Source organism: Corapipo altera, unplaced genomic scaffold (assembly GCF_003945725.1).
Source record: "Corapipo altera isolate COAL_440 unplaced genomic scaffold, ASM394572v1 133, whole genome shotgun sequence".
Lineage (NCBI taxonomy): Eukaryota > Metazoa > Chordata > Aves > Passeriformes > Pipridae > Corapipo > Corapipo altera.
The window spans coordinates 1,071,774-1,090,581 of NW_020884939.1; the positions used below are offsets into that span (position 1 = coordinate 1,071,774).

General features: G+C 41.1%; 1 protein-coding gene across 9 annotated transcripts; it reads right to left on the reverse strand.

Moving 5' to 3' along the window:
• Positions 1 to 6,922: 6,922 nt before the first annotated feature.
• Positions 6,923 to 18,725, reverse strand: DNAJC12 (DnaJ heat shock protein family (Hsp40) member C12). 9 transcript variants are annotated; one of them, XM_027661050.1, is made up of 8 exons: positions 18,480 to 18,571; positions 16,578 to 16,815; positions 15,289 to 15,421; positions 14,684 to 15,116; positions 12,061 to 12,139; positions 10,064 to 10,203; positions 8,976 to 9,174; positions 6,923 to 7,248 (listed from the first exon to the last, which is right to left on the reverse strand). In XM_027661050.1, the coding sequence occupies exons 4-8, from the start codon at positions 14,759 to 14,761 to the stop codon at positions 7,154 to 7,156; spliced, it is 591 nt and encodes a 196-aa protein (XP_027516851.1). In that variant the 5' UTR covers positions 14,762 to 15,116; positions 15,289 to 15,421; positions 16,578 to 16,815; positions 18,480 to 18,571; the 3' UTR covers positions 6,923 to 7,153. The 9 variants fall into 9 exon arrangements, with proteins under 9 accessions (XP_027516851.1, XP_027516852.1, XP_027516850.1 ...); XM_027661051.1 differs by lacking the exon at positions 16,578 to 16,815 and having other exon boundaries at positions 18,480 to 18,495; XM_027661049.1 differs by lacking the exon at positions 18,480 to 18,571 and having other exon boundaries at positions 16,578 to 18,448.
• Positions 18,726 to 18,808: the final 83 nt, after the last annotated feature.

The window sequence follows — 18,808 nt, forward strand, 5'->3', positions numbered from 1 at the left end:
GTCGGTGACGGTCACCTTTTATCTTCCCACCGCGTCCTTTTATTTCTTATAATACATCAGTTTTACTCCTCACGTCTTCTCTCGCTGCTAAACCTCCGCAGCACAATGAGAGACTACCCGGTATTTCACGGGATCAGCAAGACTGAAGGGACCGATGCAACGCATCATCTGGTCCAACCTCCCTGCACCCCGCACAGAACTGCATCCAGGCAGTTCTGGGATATCCCCAGCAAGGGAGACCCCACACCCCCTCTGGGCAACCTATTCCAGTGCTCAGTCATTGCACAGGAACAAAGTTCTTCCCCGTGCTCGGGTGGAACGTCCTGGGCATTGGTTTCTGCCCGTTCCCTCTCATCTTATTGCTTGGCACCACCAAGAACAGCCTGGCTCCATCCTCTTGGCACCTCCCCTTTAGATATTTAGACACATTAAGGAGATCTTCTCTCACTCCTCTCCCCTCGAAGCTGAACAGGGCCAGCTCCCTCAGCCTTTCCTCACAGGAGAGATGTTCCAGTCCCTTAATCGTTTTTGTTGCCCCTATAATATTTATCCTATTGCAGCTCATTAGGCCAGGCCTACACACTCCTCCCCTACTTCTGACAACAAATAACAGCAATAGGTCCCAGGGCAAGTTTCTGGCATTGCATCTGAAGCACCTGTGATAAGAGCACTTGGTGGAGGTGAGAGAAGGGCACGTGGGGATCAGTGTTCTTTTAACAGCTCACTGTCCAGGCTCTGGGGACAGGACAGGCAGTGTCCAAGAGCAAAGCTCAGGATTAATCCAATGCCTTACACAAAAACATTGTACTGACCTGCCCAAAGGACTGTTGTCCTGCCCCCAAGTCCAACAGCTGATACAAAATAAATAAAACCCTGTCAGCAGCAGGCTACTCTGTATGGAGTGCATTTGCTCCATGGAATCTTCCCTTTCGTGAAGGAAGCTGGTCCGATTCCTCCTGGACCTCCATAGAGGGGGTCCTAAATCATCTTTTTCAGCCCTTTATGACCTTCTGTACATGCATGACATGCACACACACACACACGCAAAATCTGGCAATGATGGGGAAAAAAGCCCCACAGAAGTTATTTGGCAACTAAGAACCAGGAAAAACTAAAGAAGGCCCCCTCAGTCCCCTCTTTCTGACTGGCTTAAACTGACTTGCACCACTCAGATGTGTTTGTCTCCTCCTCTGTGTGGCTCCTGCATTAGTGAAGGGCTGAAAAATTCACCAAGTCACGTAAGAAAAGGCTGGAAATAAGGAAAAGACCATTTTCACAGAGGCCAAAATAGGCCAGAGCAGGAATGACCACTTTTCACTGCTGTCTCTCTCTTAAAGACAAGAGAAAAAAACCCAACACAAACACACATGCAAACCCATTTATTCTAGGATCGTGGTTTGTTAATGCAACTTAATTTAATCAAAAAATAGAGACAGGGGAAGAATAGGAAACAGTAATTTATCCCCGCTCAGAACAAAATAAAAGAGGGAACTAACAAACAATTGTTTAAGCTGGCAGCAAAAGGAACATTTCAAAAAGCTCCCTAACCAGGCTTTCCAGGGATTTCAGGTTTTGGTGTTTGTTCCTGTTAGGGCACATATAAGTTAGAAGGCACACTTTAGAGGGAATCTTAAACTGCTCAATAACTGACAGTGGGACTGTGTAATATATGACCATAATATAAGGCATTTCTCTTAAGTTCCCACAGGTGAAAGCACATGCCAATGGATACTGGAATTGGACATCTTATCTCAGACATTGCAGAGGAGGCAGTTTTTAAATTCAATACCGACATATATCCTTTGCTAAGGTGCAGTACATGTGCTACTTTCTCCTTAGCATATTTATATTCTCACAGCAGCTTAAAATTTTCTGTTAAGAACAGTACAACATGTTAGTCACTCTGCAAAATATCAAAATTTTGGGGGAGTGTGCACATTTCAGATAACTTTAAAAAAACCCCTATTTTCCACATATAAGGCCTGATTTTGTTTAATCAGCCAAGAATTTAAATTTTTTTTTTCCTTTATAAGTTGAAGATCCTTCCCACCTCTGTAATCTCAAACAGAAGAGAGAAACACTATTTTGTGTAATGCAGTTTTGGGGGGCTTTCCAAATTAATAAAGAGATAGTATTAAAAGACTCGAATTCCTAAACACAGTGGCCAAGTTAATCCTTCTTCTCCACTGTATCACTGAAGAAGTTGACAGGGTTTTTTTCTGACCAGTTTCAGTGTCTTATTTCCAAAAGACATGTTTCATTGCTTTCATGAATCTGAAGACAAAGCACCAACCCAAATAAACATTTGTTAGGAAGTTTACTTCAGGATATCCTTTTCACTGGATCTTGCTGGGGCTTGAAATATCAAATGACTGACACCAAAATATGTCGTTATTTTAAATTTTATACTGAAAAACAAGAAGCCAGTCTGTCAGAAAAGCAGCAAAACTCTGCTCAGTGTAAGGAAGTATTTACATTCAGTGAACCTTTTTAACTTGAAAGAGATTTTCCCCAAAACTTTGCAGTTGAAAAAAGAGCAGCAGCAAATACCCAAGTTCTTTCCCACTCTGACCCATCAGCAAGGTTTATGAAAATGTTTCCATCAAGGCACTAAAGGGGAAAAACCATATGGTTTTAATTGCAGTTATTTTTTGTAATTACAGAAGAAAATAAGTAAGGACTGCCAAGCAGCCTACTAAAGCTCCAGACACAGCACCAGCGTCCTGGGCTCAGGACCTCAAGTAGCAGAAGACACCAAAGGCACCCAGACCCAACGAGCTGCAACAGCCTCTTACTCCTCTGGGCCTTTCTGATCATTCTCCTGCCCACCACCCACCCAGAGACATCATTCACACAAAGTCTGTGAGGAAGGGGAGGAGCTGACAGTCCTCTCTCCACCTAGCCTGAATCTGGGGGCTCCATGGAAATGAATGACCAGCTCTGACAATCCTAACAAAGTCGTTTCTGTAAGGACTGATGCCCAAGAGTCAAACTGCATCTCCCTAGAAAAGCTGTCTGCCTTTGGTGCCAAGAGTCCTTCCGTATTTTAAGAGAAGTGCTTTTGACAAGGCAGCAGGCAAATCATTTTGTCCAAAGCACTGAGTACCACAACAGAGCCGGAAACCTCCTGAACTTTGGCAAAAAACTTCATTTTCTAGAAGTAGCCCCTCTCCCTCACTGCTCCACTAGAAGAAGGGAGAAAGAGCAAACCAGTGTGAAGATGGAATAGAGGAAAGAAAAATCATTTTCTCCAGCATACATCACCTGTGACAGGTTAGAATATCCATCAGAGACCTAAAATGTTTAAAAGCTCCAAGTTTATCCTGTGTACCACTGTAATAACTCAGACACAAGCCCTTCAAAGCTGGGACAAACAGAGCACCTGAAGAGTCTCATCTTCATTAACATGAGAGGGAGAGGAGTCTAAATACAGCAAAGGTGAAAGCACAAACAGACCCAGTGCCTGCCATCATGGGGAGGCTTGGCAACTCCTGGAACAGCAGGATGTGTGTGTACACTGGGCTGCCACAAAAATACCCAGCATGAACTAACTGATAAACGTCTCCCCATCTGACAGTGACAGAGCCTGACAACTTACTGAGGTGCTTTATCTTTAGCTGTGTAATTTCATCAGCTTTACAACAGCCTCACTGCTTACACTTTCATATCCTGAGAGATGAGCCTGCTGGGAAGGTAAGATAGCTATGTTCATGCTCAGGAAATTAAAGCTACCCAGTATCTATTTTAATCATCATCAGGATACTTGCTTCTACTATAAAACTTATAAACTTTTTTTTTTTTTTAAATCTCATTTAAAGAGGAAAAGAACATTCAGGAAACAACCTTACCTATCATTCAGCATTACTCAGTCTGAGATTTTAAGTCATATACTGTCTGTATTTATCATCCAAACTTTAACTCTTACATTGCTACTTGGCAAAACAATAAGTTTGTCAAGAACTAGAACATTCTCAGTCTTATATATTCCGAATTTGCACAACAAGTATGACAGCAGTAAATAAAATTATAATAATTTTACATAATTCAAGGGTCCCCCCCCAGCTGCTCAGTTACACTGTAAACAACTGGCTAAATAGTTGCTTAATTTCTGATCTTACAAATACAGTCTCAAACACCTAGAAACACAGCATTCAACAACATGCCCCATTCTCTGTATTTTATCGTCATCATCCACCTGCACCCCCACCTGCTACCTCATAACTTCCACATTGAAGCTTTTCAGCCCTCACAAGTGCAGTAATTACCAAGCTTTATTAACACTTCTGACTGGACTCCAGAGGAGCTGAGCTCACCTCTCAGTTTATTCTCATACCAAGTCATTCAGAGCTGTAGCACTCCAGCACGGTAATGCTCAGTTGTTGTGATGGAAGCACACGCCAAGTCAGACCCCTCAGGTACCCAGAACATTCAGAGCCCTTTGTTACCCGCCTAAACGACTCACAAGAAGTGCTAAAGAAGAAAACGAGACCTTACCATCACTTGCAGAGAACTGCCCTCTTCCTCCAGTTTGAGACTCAGGAGCCCTAATCTAACATGTCGTGTCTGGGTTTGTTGCTGTTGTTCCCCACTCCCACAACCAACCTCTTGTAGCTGTTTCCACTTCATAAAGCAAGTTAAATTCTCTGTGTGCCACTGAAAACCACATACACCCAACCATTGGCTCGTAATCACATCTTCACAGAGCCTGAGATCCACCTCACAACTCCCAACCCAGTCGAAATTTAAGCATGTGGAGTGTGTTATGTGCTCACCACTGCCCAGGCCGAGGCACCACGCTATAGATAAAAATGTCATGGGGGAATAGGTGCTGGGTCTTTTCATGCTACTAACAGAAAAACTTCTAAAAAAAAAAAAAAGGCAAAGAAGCAGCTTACCCTTGGAGGGTGGACCCTGAGTCATCTAACACTGACTAATTTGTCAGGTGTTTATTTCTTTACTTTCTTACATGATGAAGAACTAGGCTGCCCACTTACTCCAGCTAACTATTGTTACTGGCCAACAGGCCAGGTCCCACCTGTTTTTTGGGGGGAAAAAAGTAAAAAGCTGCACAAGTTCCTTTGGCCTTTCAGTATCCCTGGGTTTGCTCTGCTAGGAATAGGTTAATTCAACTCTAGTTGAGAAATACAGAACCATTTCAAGTTTAACACATAGAGAAACAGAAAAAGAAAAAAGGCTGTATTGATGGTATTGGTGTTCCAGAGCACCAGTTATAACCTGCCCTCTTCAGAGGGCAAACACAAATTACAGTACTGATCTCTAGCAGGCACATTGCAAAACACAAGTTTTGCCATCAGCTTTCACGGGGCTAAGAGTCTTCCAAATATCTGCAATTATTCATCCAGAACAAACACCCAAAGGTTCTTTGCCAAAACAAACCGTGCAATAATTGGCTAATCACGACATCAGTTTTAATGACACGAACAATGAGCCTGCTGTTCAAAGGTCTATTGTGTACTCACTTCTCAAGAGAAACCAGCTCATTAAGTGCTAAATCATCCATCCAACTACCCCCTTTTACTTTTACTGGCAAGCGAAATGGTGAGAGGAGAATCTGAGCTGCCACGTGATTCAAAGTGCTCCACCTGGCTGCATTCCCATTTTTTTGTTTGAGGGAAAATTGTTCCCTATTACTGTATATCCTTCAAATGAACCAGAGTTTCTTCTGTTACTACTGTTTGACACTGTTTACAATCCTTCTTTATAATATGGACTGAAAGTCTTTCTTGAGCAAATACCTTTTTATGAAGTAAAGCAGCAAATGCACTAAAAAAAAAACTGATTACATTTACCAGATATTAGGGAATTATTAATCTCATCTCCATAATGTTTCCAGCTGCAAAATATGCAAGGAGAAGCACAGTAGGTCAGTCAGCACATCAGCCCTGCATGAGGGAGACAGACAGCATAGCACTGTTTCCATGTTGGCAGAACACTGTACTTTTCAGGTTATACTTCCCAGTGAGATGCCCAAGATGCATAACTTAAGCTCTCTTAAGCTTTTACCCACTGAGGGTACAAATAGTAAGAAATTCTAAAGGGATCTCTGTGGTGGGTGAAAGATTAATTAAAAAGATAAAAGCAACCCATTTTCTGTATGCAGGCAGTTTTATTTGCTGCTGATGGAATTATCTGTCTACACAAAACCACAAAGTCTGACATATTAGGCAGATTTGCAAAGAAGAAAGCAAATACAAAATAAATAAACAACTATGTAGAATTTGAGAAGCTGCCCAAAATATCAAAAACCTAGCATGTGAGATTTTGTACACATTAGTGCTGACTTCTCTGATTCTTCATTCCTACCATACAAAACCCTGATAAAACCATGTCTACCCCCACCTGAGCAGGGTGGGAAATTGCTATGAAGCCAAAGGACAATGCTGGCACACATAACAAGGAGGATCAGTTGTCCACCAATGAATCTTAATTAAAAAACATCGCTACCTGGACAAGTAAAGTTTTGGAACTGCCTTCCAAAATAAACAGCTGGTGCAAATAGCTGTACTCGTTAGGGTAGAAAGGAAGAGATTTTTTAGGAGTGTTTGATCTATCACAGTGACCTTCTTGGATAATAAGAGCCTTCTTTTTTCATCTCTATCGTAAGATCACAATTCTCCAACAAGTTAAGTTTGTGATGCCTGCATTATAAATCACTGCAGTGAGTACAATGCCATGGAGAAGTGAACCAGAGCACAGAGTTCAGAAATAAGCACAGTTTTGTTTACAGTTCATATTCAAAGAGCTTTAGGATGGACATCTCTGAACAGAATGATACCCTGGAGTCCAACACTGGCTTTTGGTTCTACTGAGAGTATGTTCTTTATAACATCACAGCACTCAGAGAAATATTAACCACTACACAGTATTTTAGAATACAGGAAACAACATATAAGATACTAGATAACTTCACAAAATCATTTCATGTTAATACTGAAAAGGCTTTGCTTGTTAAACAAAAAGACCTCCACCTGCAATGCTCACAGCACGTGTGTTAAATCAGTATTTAGACATTGATTGGAACAACGTTCACGTTACAATGAGTGAATACAAAACACAAATAACTTATAACTGCTGACAAAAAAAATACTGCACTGTTGAACACGTGATCTCATGCTCTTGTATATTTTGCATCTTAGATCTCATAGTTTCTGAATTTCCTCAGGAGGTCTGATGGGGCATCACCTGACCAGCGGAAACGCAAGTGCCAGTAATTTCCCTCTGAAAATCCTGAGAAAGAAAAAGAGAAAGGTAAGTAAGTTATTATAAATTAAGTATAAAATTAAGTTGTCTGAAATAATACTTGATAGTCTTCACCAAGAAAAAGTAAATAAAAAATTGGTCGCTTCCAGTGCTCCTGACCAGCAGGGTCAGGATTCTTGACATGTTTGAACAAGAACTCAAACACCAAACTTCAAGGTATAGATCAGCTGGGAAGAGTCCAAAAGAGAACAGCAAGAACAACAGCAGTCTACAAAAGAGGATTCACAAAATTAAACTGAACCAATTGCATTGGCTTAATCTAAAGAAGAAGAGACAGATGGTGACATGATAAATCTGCCAGTTAATACTAAAATGTGATTTTCTTATATCAAGAAAATTAAACCTATTAGCAGAATTAGCAAAATCTCTTATTCAGGCTGAAAGAGCTATGTTGAGTTGTAGTCTGTAATTTGTACAGACCAGCAGACAGGAACTGAAAATAACACAGTTTAAAAGTGGAATCCAATGTAGCAATTTTTCCTGGATCAAAACAAAAGCGTTATCAACATTCTAACATTAAGTATAAGCACTGAAGTACATAGAGACCCTCTCAAATAAATATATTATAATATCAACATTTATTAATGTAAATATATGCCTACTGGAAAAATTAGGTAGGTGCTTGATGGGTTTGATATTTTTCCCATTCAAATATCTGGAAATTAAATTAAAACTTAAAAAAAACCCAAAAAAACAAAACAACCCTGAGAAAGAAGATGCCTGCAAAGAAAATTCACCATTACAAGAAACAGGATGATTTTTTCTTTACTTCAAAATTTTACTGTTCTACAAGGGATACAGTGATGATTTAATCACCAAAAAAGGGCAAATAGTGTAAAGTTATAGAGCATAATTTTTCAGTATCAAGTTTTCAGTCAGGCCTGACATACATTTGTTTGTATAATTTTCTCATCTATTTTCTGCATTCCACAAGTGGTTGGGATTGCTATCCTCACAGCTCAACTTAATTTCCTGTTCGATCAAACTGGGAAAAAATTGTTTGATAATAGTTCTCTGATAATATAAACCTAAGATTACAAAACTCCTGAAGGATCAGGCAGCACAGAGGGTGGCTGTTGTGGTAAGTAAACTTTGATCAGGCACACTGACCTAAACAACAGACAGAAGTACTGACTGGGTAGGTGACACTTTTGAAATACACATTTATTCTGGTTGCATGGACTATTTTAAACCTGTTTGAATACAAAAGAAGCCTTTGAGTCTCAACTTTTAGACCTCATTAACTCATCAGATGCAAACTGCTCAAAAGGAATAAGTACTGGATAGAAAACAAAACCTAAATATTTTACTCAATAGTTTTAAAAGTTCATTTTTTTTTAAAAGTCACTGAAAATAACAGCCTTTTTTAAAATTTTTCCTTTTCATATAGCAGCAAAACTAAACTTTCCATTTTGGTTAAAGCTTTTTTTTTCTTCTTCCTCTCCAGTTTTCTGGCTTTACTAGAAAACAAGCAAGGAAACACAGGGTAAGGAAGAAGAAAGGTCTGAAAACTTCAGAATTAAATAAATAATAAAAAGCATAAACCCCAAAACAAAACTCCAACCCAAAATCATGATAAAAAACCCTACCAGTTAAACATATTATTCTGTAGGAGAATTGTTCATGATTAAAAGCCCCCATTTCAGGCCAATCCCTGGAAACTGCAATTTTCTGTAACTGCTGTTTTCACTTACTTGGGGAGTCTGGATTCTTTGAAGACTGTGGTTTCACATCAGGAATTGCAACATCATCTTGCTCTCTGTTCCCTCCCAACAATCCATCTTCATTGTTTTCCGTCTGTTGGGTCCAAATCTCATTAGTTATGTTGGTATTACTGAAGTCAGGAGCCTCCAGCATTTGGTCCTTCTTACTTTGGACAGCCCAGTGCATTGACTAAAGGAATAAATAACAAGTAACTAATTCCTGTGCTGTAAAAAAGAAGTAATGAACTTTTCTTTCTTATATTGTTGTAATTAATGGTTAAACAAAGCACATATTAAGAGAAGCTTGCAGGTGAATGGACAGGGGAAAGCATGGTTACATGTCTCAGCATTGGAGAGGACAGTTTATGTCACATGGGGATGAAGAACAAATGCATCAGATAATCCTAAGGACCTTTCTTCCAGTTTCTTCTGCCATGAATTCAAATACAATTTTTTTCAAGAGGGCTTGAGTGACTTCAGAAACGTTTTTCTTCAAAGCTGAACTGAACTCAGCTACATGGCATACTAACAGCAAACACTGAAACTCAGGCATAAAGCTTTAGTTGAAGAGGCTCAAACTTCTCTCCTAAGCAGAACTGAGGTGGGCAGAATTGATCAAGGAAACTTTTATTCACTTGTCTTAAAATATGACTATATAGAATTGTAACTATCATTCACTCTAATAAGGCAGAAAAAAAAATCAAATATTATGGAATTAAGATCTGCTAGGAACACACTAGCAAAATTATGAGGGAAAACAACCCTCAGAACATCTGCCTCTGTCACAAGCCATCCCACTAGCCCAGCAGAGTCCCTCCAAAGCCCTGTGTGAAGCCCAGGGTTTAAAGGAACCTATCCTCTGGATTTTTCAATGAGCTCCTTCTTTAATCAGATAGCATGAAAACCTTCTATAGCGCTGCAATTTTTCCTGCACATCCACAGTGCAGGAATCACTCCGCGCCATTCCCATCCTCGAGCCCCACCACTGCTGGAACTCATCCCCTCACTCACTGCACCCTTTTGTCTGGCCCAGCCCTACCTTCCCCTCCTCCTGAAGGCCCAACTTAGACAGCACCAACCGTTTTCACGGAGCTGCTCAGGGCCTCCCACTGCTGGAAGGGGATGGTGATGTGGCTTCGCCGCCAGTAATCGTAGCGCGCCCGGCTCTCTTCGTTAGTGAGAATCTCCTTAGCTTGCTGCAGCTTCTGGAAACTCTCCACTAGAACACAAACCAAAAGGATGCTAAAGCCTGTATTTGTTTGCAAAGCACTGAATTCAGACGCCAACAACGGCCCAGAGCAAACAGAACAGAGGAGGCAGAAGGAGAAGCCAGTCAACGAGGGATGTGGTTGTTCTGCTCCCAGCTGGCACAGCTGTAGCTGGTGTTGGGAACATCTTTGGTGGACAGCTGATACCCTTTCAAATGAGGAAGAAAATGCTGCTTAGTCTATTGGCTTCAAAAGCTCCTAAATTTAAGCTGAGAGAACCTTATAGAGTACACAGGCAAAAGGCACAAGTCAGCCCTTGCAGACAACCTTAAAAAGGGGAACTAGAGCAACGCTCCTTAGAAGGAACACACTTGGATCTACAGAAGCAAGGATGTAAGAAAGGTACACCACCAGGAAAACATGAAAAGAGGAAAAACAGACAAGCAGACATTGACAAGCAAAAAGAATAATCTAAAGATAGTTCAAAGTAATTAACTTGTGCATTTTGTTAGGTGTGGCCTCTCTATATATGCTAAAATGTCATCCTGAATACCAGACTGTATGAATGAGAGCTCTCCTTCTTCCCTACAGGGGCATTTCTCATGAAACGGTTACTAAGGATGCAGCTGCATGTTACTATTTGTAGAAGGGTTATAAAGATTTAGACCTTATCTATGACTCACCTATTTACAGTGATCTATTATTCATTTATTCCAGTCTACAAATTAGAGAGATTTCTTTTGAAATACACTGTGCCCAAACACTAATCAAAATTGGTAACTACAAATCAAACAAGAGACAACAGGTTGAGGTTCTATTAGGTTTCCTTATAGTGTTACTAGTTTTCAACAAAAAAGGTTTATTTTAATTACTCTTTATTGAGCTTTAACCCAATGAAATAAAAAACATAAAGTAAACTTTCACCAGTAGCATAAAAAGGTATTTAAAGTAAATACTGCATGTTCAATTAAATAGAGCATAAAACATTTCTTCTTGACAAACAAAGCTGGTTTGATATTTGGCACTTGGCCTCCCTTTTTTGAGCTACTTAGTTTCAATTGATTAGGAGGGAGAGATAGGACACAGACTGGAGGTACACAAATAGAACAGGACACTGGAATATTCTCATTTCCCTGCTGCAGTAGCCAGAATTTTCTGCAGGCAAAGTTGATTCCATTGGTTTCATTGGTACTTGTGCTACCACTTTGAATAAATATTAGTGATCAGGTTACTGTTCATAGGTGGTAGATTGTCTGTCAAATAGCAAATCTCAGGGGGTCTCAAAGTCAAAAATGCCACCTACTTTACTTTTTAAACACCCCTCCTCACCTGTGAACTCACTAAGGAAAGGAAAGCCCTGCTTTATAGCTTATAGTTAAACTAATAGGAAGAATCCAAAGAAAAAGTTCTGTGTGTTATTTAAAATGAGAAGCATATTAAATTATTCCACAACCAAATTTTGGTGGGGGATCAAAATCATAATCAGAACATAAGAATATAAACTCCTCAGATGTGGGTGAGCACTGACCAGACCTGTCTGTGGTTATGAATGGGTAAGACTGGATCCAAATAACTCAGGTGCTGCTTAGTCCTCACAGCTCAGGTCCCTGCTCTTGGGGGAAAAACAAGGCTTGGAGAAAAAAAAAATCCTAGAAAACAAAAAAATCCAACATTTGTCTTCCTGCACTATCACCTAGATGTGTGCAAGTCTTAGAAAAGAATATTAAAAGCTTACTATTTAAGTAGAATATGCTCAATACACATGATGATTAAAATATATTGAGGGGAAGGAATATTTAACAAAGTTTTAAGGCTGAATTTAGTACCTTGGACATGTTAATTGTTTTTAAACAGGATATAATACATACCTGCTTTGGGATTTCCAGGATGCTTGTCAGGATGACATTCCAGGGCTTTAATCTTATATTCTGCAAGAATTTGTTCAACCTAAACAGAATATTGAGACTTAAAGTAGTTAAATAGGTAGACACAGAAAAGGTTTTCAAATCTGATTTCTGAAAGGGGCTGGGAAAATTAACTAAGAATGCTGAAAGATTTTGTCCTATTTATTTTTACAACCTTTAGTACAAGCAAAGTAGGTAACAACAACCATCTGCCAGTGACACTGCTTACTTAATTTTATTTTCCATGCACTCAGTCTTCTTTTTACGAAGCTCAGTCATCCAATATGGCAAGTTGGCTCTAAGAAAAATGTGTAAAGGCATTTGACCACCCAGGCAAAATGCCTCACTTCAGCTGCTCTTTACTTTGTTTAATCAACTCTAACTCTTTCTGTATTTCTGAAGATCAAATTGTGGGATTAGGTGGCTTTCTCCATATCCTCTTCACAGGAAATTCAGCCAGCACCACGTGGCTTTTCCATCTTGGATACCCTGTTGCTAGATAACCAGCAGTTCACATTCTTTCTGTCAAGTTAATTTTCTGTGCAAAAAGGTTGGCTTGGAATAGATTTATAATCAATATTAGCACATTTATTAGTGAATTACAAGTTCCCACGCAGTTTGTAGTACCATAAAGTATCACAACCACTGGAAAAACAAAGACATAACAACAGTTAACAAAATACAGGAAACCACTGTAGTAGACAGCAGCTTAGATTTTCAGATGTTTAGTGCTTTTCCAAGTATCTTTCTGCTTATTGTAATGCAGAAGCGAAACCCCTTTATATCTTTCCAGTACAGCTTAAGTTTTCACAACAATTCACCCTGAGGTATCAATTAGTTACTATTCTTTCCCATGCAAGAAAGGCTGTTTATATAAATTCCTCATCCTTCAAACCATGAGAGTCACATACAATTTAAATTATTTATTTCAAAATTAAGGCTCATAACATTTTTCCTTTAGAATAAAATCACAGTTCGCTCAACTAGCTGGCCAAATTTTGTTGGCATATGCTGGGAAAAAATGTGGTCTACGGTGGTATCTTAAGAATTCTACATTTTACCTCTTCTCAGTAGCCTCTTCTGGAGGAGCAGATGTAATGTGCTGTATTTCCAGTCAGTGCAACACTTAAAAACACATATATGAAACAGAGAACTTGATGAAGCTGGTTACTGTATAGCCAGCTACCATCTCAAAAGTTACTTAAAGGGGAACTTCGCAGTTAAAATCTGTACAGTAGCAGAGGAATTCTGTGCTGCTACAAACACTTGACTGCATGTACAAAGGAGCGTGCCTGCAAAACACTTGTAATGCTCCAAATTTCTGTTAGACCTCAGCAGTGCTGTGCAGCATCCTGAGGGGAGCTGTGACCTCACCATGGCAAAAACAAGGCAGCAACATCTGCTGCTTCTCTCAACAAACAGTACTTGACAGCTTGTTCTTCAGGGCCCACTAGTATTTATTCCAGCTTTTTAATTTCATTTTAAGCAACTTGAAAAATCGTTATCAGATGTACTTGAACTGCTCGTTAATTGCTAAGACCTTAAGGAACTGGTGTGAGGTAGAAAATGAGAAACAGCATCTGCGAAACAAGCCTGCACGGAGACCTGAGCACTGCCCTCTGCTGGGATCCCTTCTGGGACTTTCCTCAGGAAAAGCTTTACATTTCCTTCTGAGACACAACGAAGATGTCTCCTCTTGATCTTTACACTTGACCACTAGGACAGGTGAGAGACTAAATTTGCTGGGCAAAATACAGCTTTTACCCCCACTGAATACATCTCTCATTACAGCAGAGTAATCAAAGCTCCTTTTCCAAAACAGAAAGACAATTCCAGTTAATATAACAGTTAGATTTAAAAAAAAATAAATAAATTAAAAAATCAGCATACCAGACTTCCAAAAAAATGTTATAGAGACACCTTTAGAATGAAGCACACTTGTTTTAGCTACAAATCACTCAACAATTGCTTAGCTAGATGTCTCATTATAAAGAACTATCTGCTACCGAAACAAATTAGTAAAGCTGGTATTTTAATGTCATTAAAAATAGCACTTAAAACCAGTAATATGATGAACAAAAAAGAGATATTGTTTTTGTTTTTCCTCCGAACCAATGAATACAGTTTAAAATCCCGAAATATGTACAGGGCCTGAGAAACTCAGCAGCGTTATCAGTGCCCTATAGCTATATAAACATTCATCATGTTAGAACAATATAAATAGCTTCTTTTCAGTTTTCAAAACCGGTAACATATTCCAAAATATTATTTGGATGCTGTCACATGTATGCAGTTGGCTCGTGATTCGTAACCACACCACTCGTTGATCTACACTAATAAATAAACCATTATTTTGGCTGTATCCGTAGCACACTCCTGTTCTACAGGGCATTTTTAACTTAAGCCTCATTCTGGGCTCTTCACGTCGGTGCACACATAAGAAAACCGAGCTTTCCAAGGGAGATGCTACAAGTGGCAAGAAAGAAGGTTCACCAGGCATTTCAGACAGTCCTGCCCGCAAATCGCCCGCGGACAGCCGAGCACATCCTAACTGTGATTGATCGGGGGGGCGAGGGAAGGTTCTTACCGTCGATAGCTCGTCGCATCCCAGCAAGTTGTAGTAATCCTCCAAATCCTCCGCGCTGCAGTTCAGAATCGCATCCATCGGCACTACTCCCGCGGGCTTTTTCCAGCCGGCACAGAGGCTGCAGAACACAATATCAAATCAGAGCTCACACAGGACTTTAAATCAGCCCAGGGCAACAGGCAGCTCCCACGCCGCTCTCCAGCGCTTGGAGCGCTGGCAGCTGACACGCAGGGATCGCGGGAGTTGTCGGCTGCCATTGGTCCCTGCAGGATGCCAACCCTCCTGCACGACCCTGCTCCCAGCAATGCTCCCTGGGATTTGTAGTTGCCAGAGTCACTTTCAACGCTAAACTGAGGATCCCGCCCAGACCAGAGTTCTGGGCACTGACCGAATCCTGGCCGAGATTCCGCTCACGCCAGTACCTGTGCGGCCACTGCAAACCACGCACAGGCTTAAAGGCTTCCCTGCCCCTGAGCCTACTCAAATACATCTGCTGCTCGATTTTTAATTGCAACTTTTGCCACAGTTTTTGACAAGGGGATTAAATGGGTAATTTTAGAAAAGAGTAAGGAATACATCCCAAACAATGATTATAGGGTACTGACCTTGCCAAAGTCTGTCAGTCACCTCAACAAAAATGGGGCAATCGACTCTCCAAGGCTTCCTCGGGTACATACACACCACTCCTCAAAACCAAACAGCTCCTGTGTTTCAGTCATGTATCTGACAAAATTAAAACTATCCAAAGGCATTATACTATTATAAAATTAAATAGGGACTCTTCCTCATGCTAAATTACTTTCAAATTGTGTGTTGAAGGTCTGTATTGCATGCAAACATGTTCCTTGTAAAATTCATTTTACACTGAAGTGAAACACCTTTAATTTTGAACTATGATTAGTGACCAAGGCCTCATCCCAGCAAAGACTACAGACACAACTGGTGTCTTCCATGATCTGTTATTTCAGAAGATTACTTCCCAGGTGTAGTACTAACCACGTGCTGAAGCATTTCCTCCGGAGTCTCAGGAGCTCTGTTTATACTTTTCCCATCCCTCCAGGAGCTTTGTAATCCAAGATGCTTCATGTTATTAAATATTGCTGATTGTTTAAACTAATACTTAAAACAGATGCCTTCAGTAGGTACACAATTCTAGATGCAGTGACTTTGCAACAGAACAGATCCCCAGGGTGTGACCAAGGCTGGGACAGGTGTGTGCAAATCAATCAAGGACCCAGTGGCCATTCAGAGCTGTTTATGAATAACAAATATATAATTTTTGCATCTACAAATGCTTTACTTTATTATCTACATTATTACTGTTCTGCAATGACATTTATTATTAGTCTTCCACTGCTTTCTCTTCAAGGTTGTATTGTCTCAAGTTTTCTAGTTTTACTGGATGTTCAGATAGCTTACTGAGACTACAAACTATATAAAGTACATGAAAACAAGCAATAATATTAAAAGACAAAGCACAAGCCTTGATGAAAACATTTAAATCTGTTAGAAAATTCTATCATCATATTTCTCTGAGTGAAAAAAATTACAGAAATGCTTTTTCAACTTGAAGTGGAAGAACTAGCAGTTACAAATCTGTCTCCCCCCATTAAATTAAATTAACTTAATAAATTAGAAAAGTATAGAAAATAAATTAAAGCCTTTCAGCAAGAAAATATGTAAATATTTAAATAGAATGTACTTTGGGGAGGACAAAAAACAAACAGCTGTCCCTCCTCCCAACAGCATTCCTGACATCCCTTCCTTGTCCAAGTATTCCTTGCATATTTGCCAAAGGTGAAAGGGAACGCTCTTTAACCCCTTTCCAGTCCAGCTTTCAGGGGCTATTTTTGTGGAGCTGCAGGCCCAAGAGCTGGATTCCAGTGACAAACACCTGCTGAGGCCAAACAAACAAGGGCTTTGATCCAAACTGCAGCAGTGCCCACAGCTGTGCCCCTGCCCCCTGGACACCCCCAGGCCTTGGGGCACAAAGGGTCCCACAGCACAGGCTGAAGGTTTGTGTACAGAGGACACAAAACACTGACACCAAATAACAACTCAGCCTTCTACTGCTCCTCCTGACTTCAGTGGGGCAACTCCCAAAGCATCATCAAAAAGGAGAACAAGAGAACCTGTACATAATACAAAGGAAAAAGCCCCAAAGATTAGCCCCAGGACATAAAGTTTATTTGAAATGGAATCACAGCACAGGACATGGCACATGTTATTGCCTGCACACGCTGTGATTAGCGTTGCTCAGGAGGTACAAACAGTTCTGGAAGTAAGGAAATCTCATATTTGTTCTCTGTACCCAAACACCAACAAACCACATCTATTCAGTCCTAGCACAGACCAACAGTTTTGCTTGTTTAGAGCCAAGTGTGAAACTAAATTCTAATTCAGTATAACAGGACATTTACCAACACCTTGTAAAAGTCACAAATGGCCCTTTAAATAAAGCAGCAAGATCTGGAAATCTATTTGAATTTATTCCTTTAAATACACCAGATCTTCCAGGACCACTTCTTCTCAACTGACTTCAGTGTTTTTGCTTCCTCATGGCAAAGTGCACGTTTACAAGTTCAAGGCACAATATAAATCATTTGAGCTTTGTATTTCATGCTCCATTCCTGTCCCCACACAAGCTCAGAGAAGCAGAAATAAAAGAGGACCCGAGCACTGCCAAACAGACTTCCCAAACTAAGGGTAACTACTGCAACACTATTATTACTGTGATAAATGTCTGCAATATCAGAGGCAGCTTTAGGATCCTCAAGTCACTCCCTCACCAATACCTCCAGATGCTATATCTACATCACTTACAGATTTTCTTCCTTAGAATGCAGTCTTCACATAAATAACCACCAAAACAAAAACATTAAAGCCCCACCTCTCCTTTATATTCTGACAAAACCACCTTGCATGTGCTTCTTAAGAAATCTGATTCCTGCCTCAGCTTCAGTAAGGAAAAAGAATGCTTGCATATAAATTTGAACAGAATAATAAAAACTATCTGATTCACGTCTGGTTTCTCAGCAGCTTGTTTTGAGACAGTGTGGAAAATGGCAGGTACGTATTTTGCAAGGTTGTTAATACCTGAAAGAACCACAAAAAAAAAAAAATAATTCCCTCCTACAAATACATAGACCACCCATAAAGTCAGTTATCTATAAAATAATCCCTTTCAAAGCCAAAACCCATGTGACAACAAACTCAAGCCAAATCTTTTAAAAGCTGTCAGCTATCAAGGCCTGAAAGAAGAAAATTCTACCTGTGCAATCTGGGTCTTGTCACTAAACCTAGGGATTCCATTGTACTAAATTCACTAAAACTCTTCTGCAAACAGCTTGTGATGTTGAGCAGCAACATTAAAAAACACTTTAATCTGTAGCCGAGTTGCCTCCAGCCCAGACCCAGGGGCAGAAAGCAGCGCTACACCACGGAAAGCCCAGGCGCGGTACGTCCGTGTTCGCCACGCGGTGACAGCCCCGCTTCGGCATCACGGTGGGGCACCAAGGACCGCCCCTGCAAATCACAAAACGAAAGAGATCGCTAGAAAAACCAGCGGGCACCACAGAGACCAGCACCCTTCCAGGGCACGTGGGAACGAATGAACTTGGGGCTGCTATCACAGCAAGTCCAGGAGCCGTTGTTCAGACGGGAGCTGACCCCACAGAAGGCTCCTGCAGCTCGGGAGCACCGCGGTACAAAATCCCAGAAGACAGGGGGCTAAGGTGTTATCCCAGAGGACAAGGAGCTAAAGTGTTGTGTTATCCCAGAAGATAAGGGGCAGTACCTTCGAGCACGCCGACCGTGAGCCCGAGGTGCCGGCGCACACCGTCCCCGGGCAGGCACACGGCACGGACGGCAGGGAGAAGCAGGGAGAAGCAGGGGGAGGCAGGCGACGGCAGGGGTAGGCAGGGGGAGGCAGGGGGAGGCAGGGACAGGCAGGGGACGGCAGGGGACGGCAGGGGGCAGCCGGAGCGGCCCCGCGCCGAGCCGTCCTTGGGCGGCCCCTCGGGGCCGCGGTGACAGGAGCGCCTGTGGGGAAGGGGGGAAGCCGCAGGCAGCGCGAGCGCCACGTGACGCCGGCAGCGCGCGCGGTCACGTGCCCCGGTGTGTTGT

Coding starts and splice junctions, on each gene's coding strand:
- DNAJC12 (XM_027661050.1), bottom strand. CDS start 14,761: ATGGATGCGATTCTGAACTGCAGCGCGGAGGATTTGGAGGATTACTAC. Junction 10,204..12,060: donor TCCTGGAAATCCCAAAGCAG/GTATGTATTATA, acceptor TTTGTGTTCTAG/TGGAGAGTTTCCAGAAGCTG. Junction 7,249..8,975: donor AAAGAATCCAGACTCCCCAA/GTAAGTGAAAAC, acceptor TTTCTTTCTCAG/GATTTTCAGAGGGAAATTAC.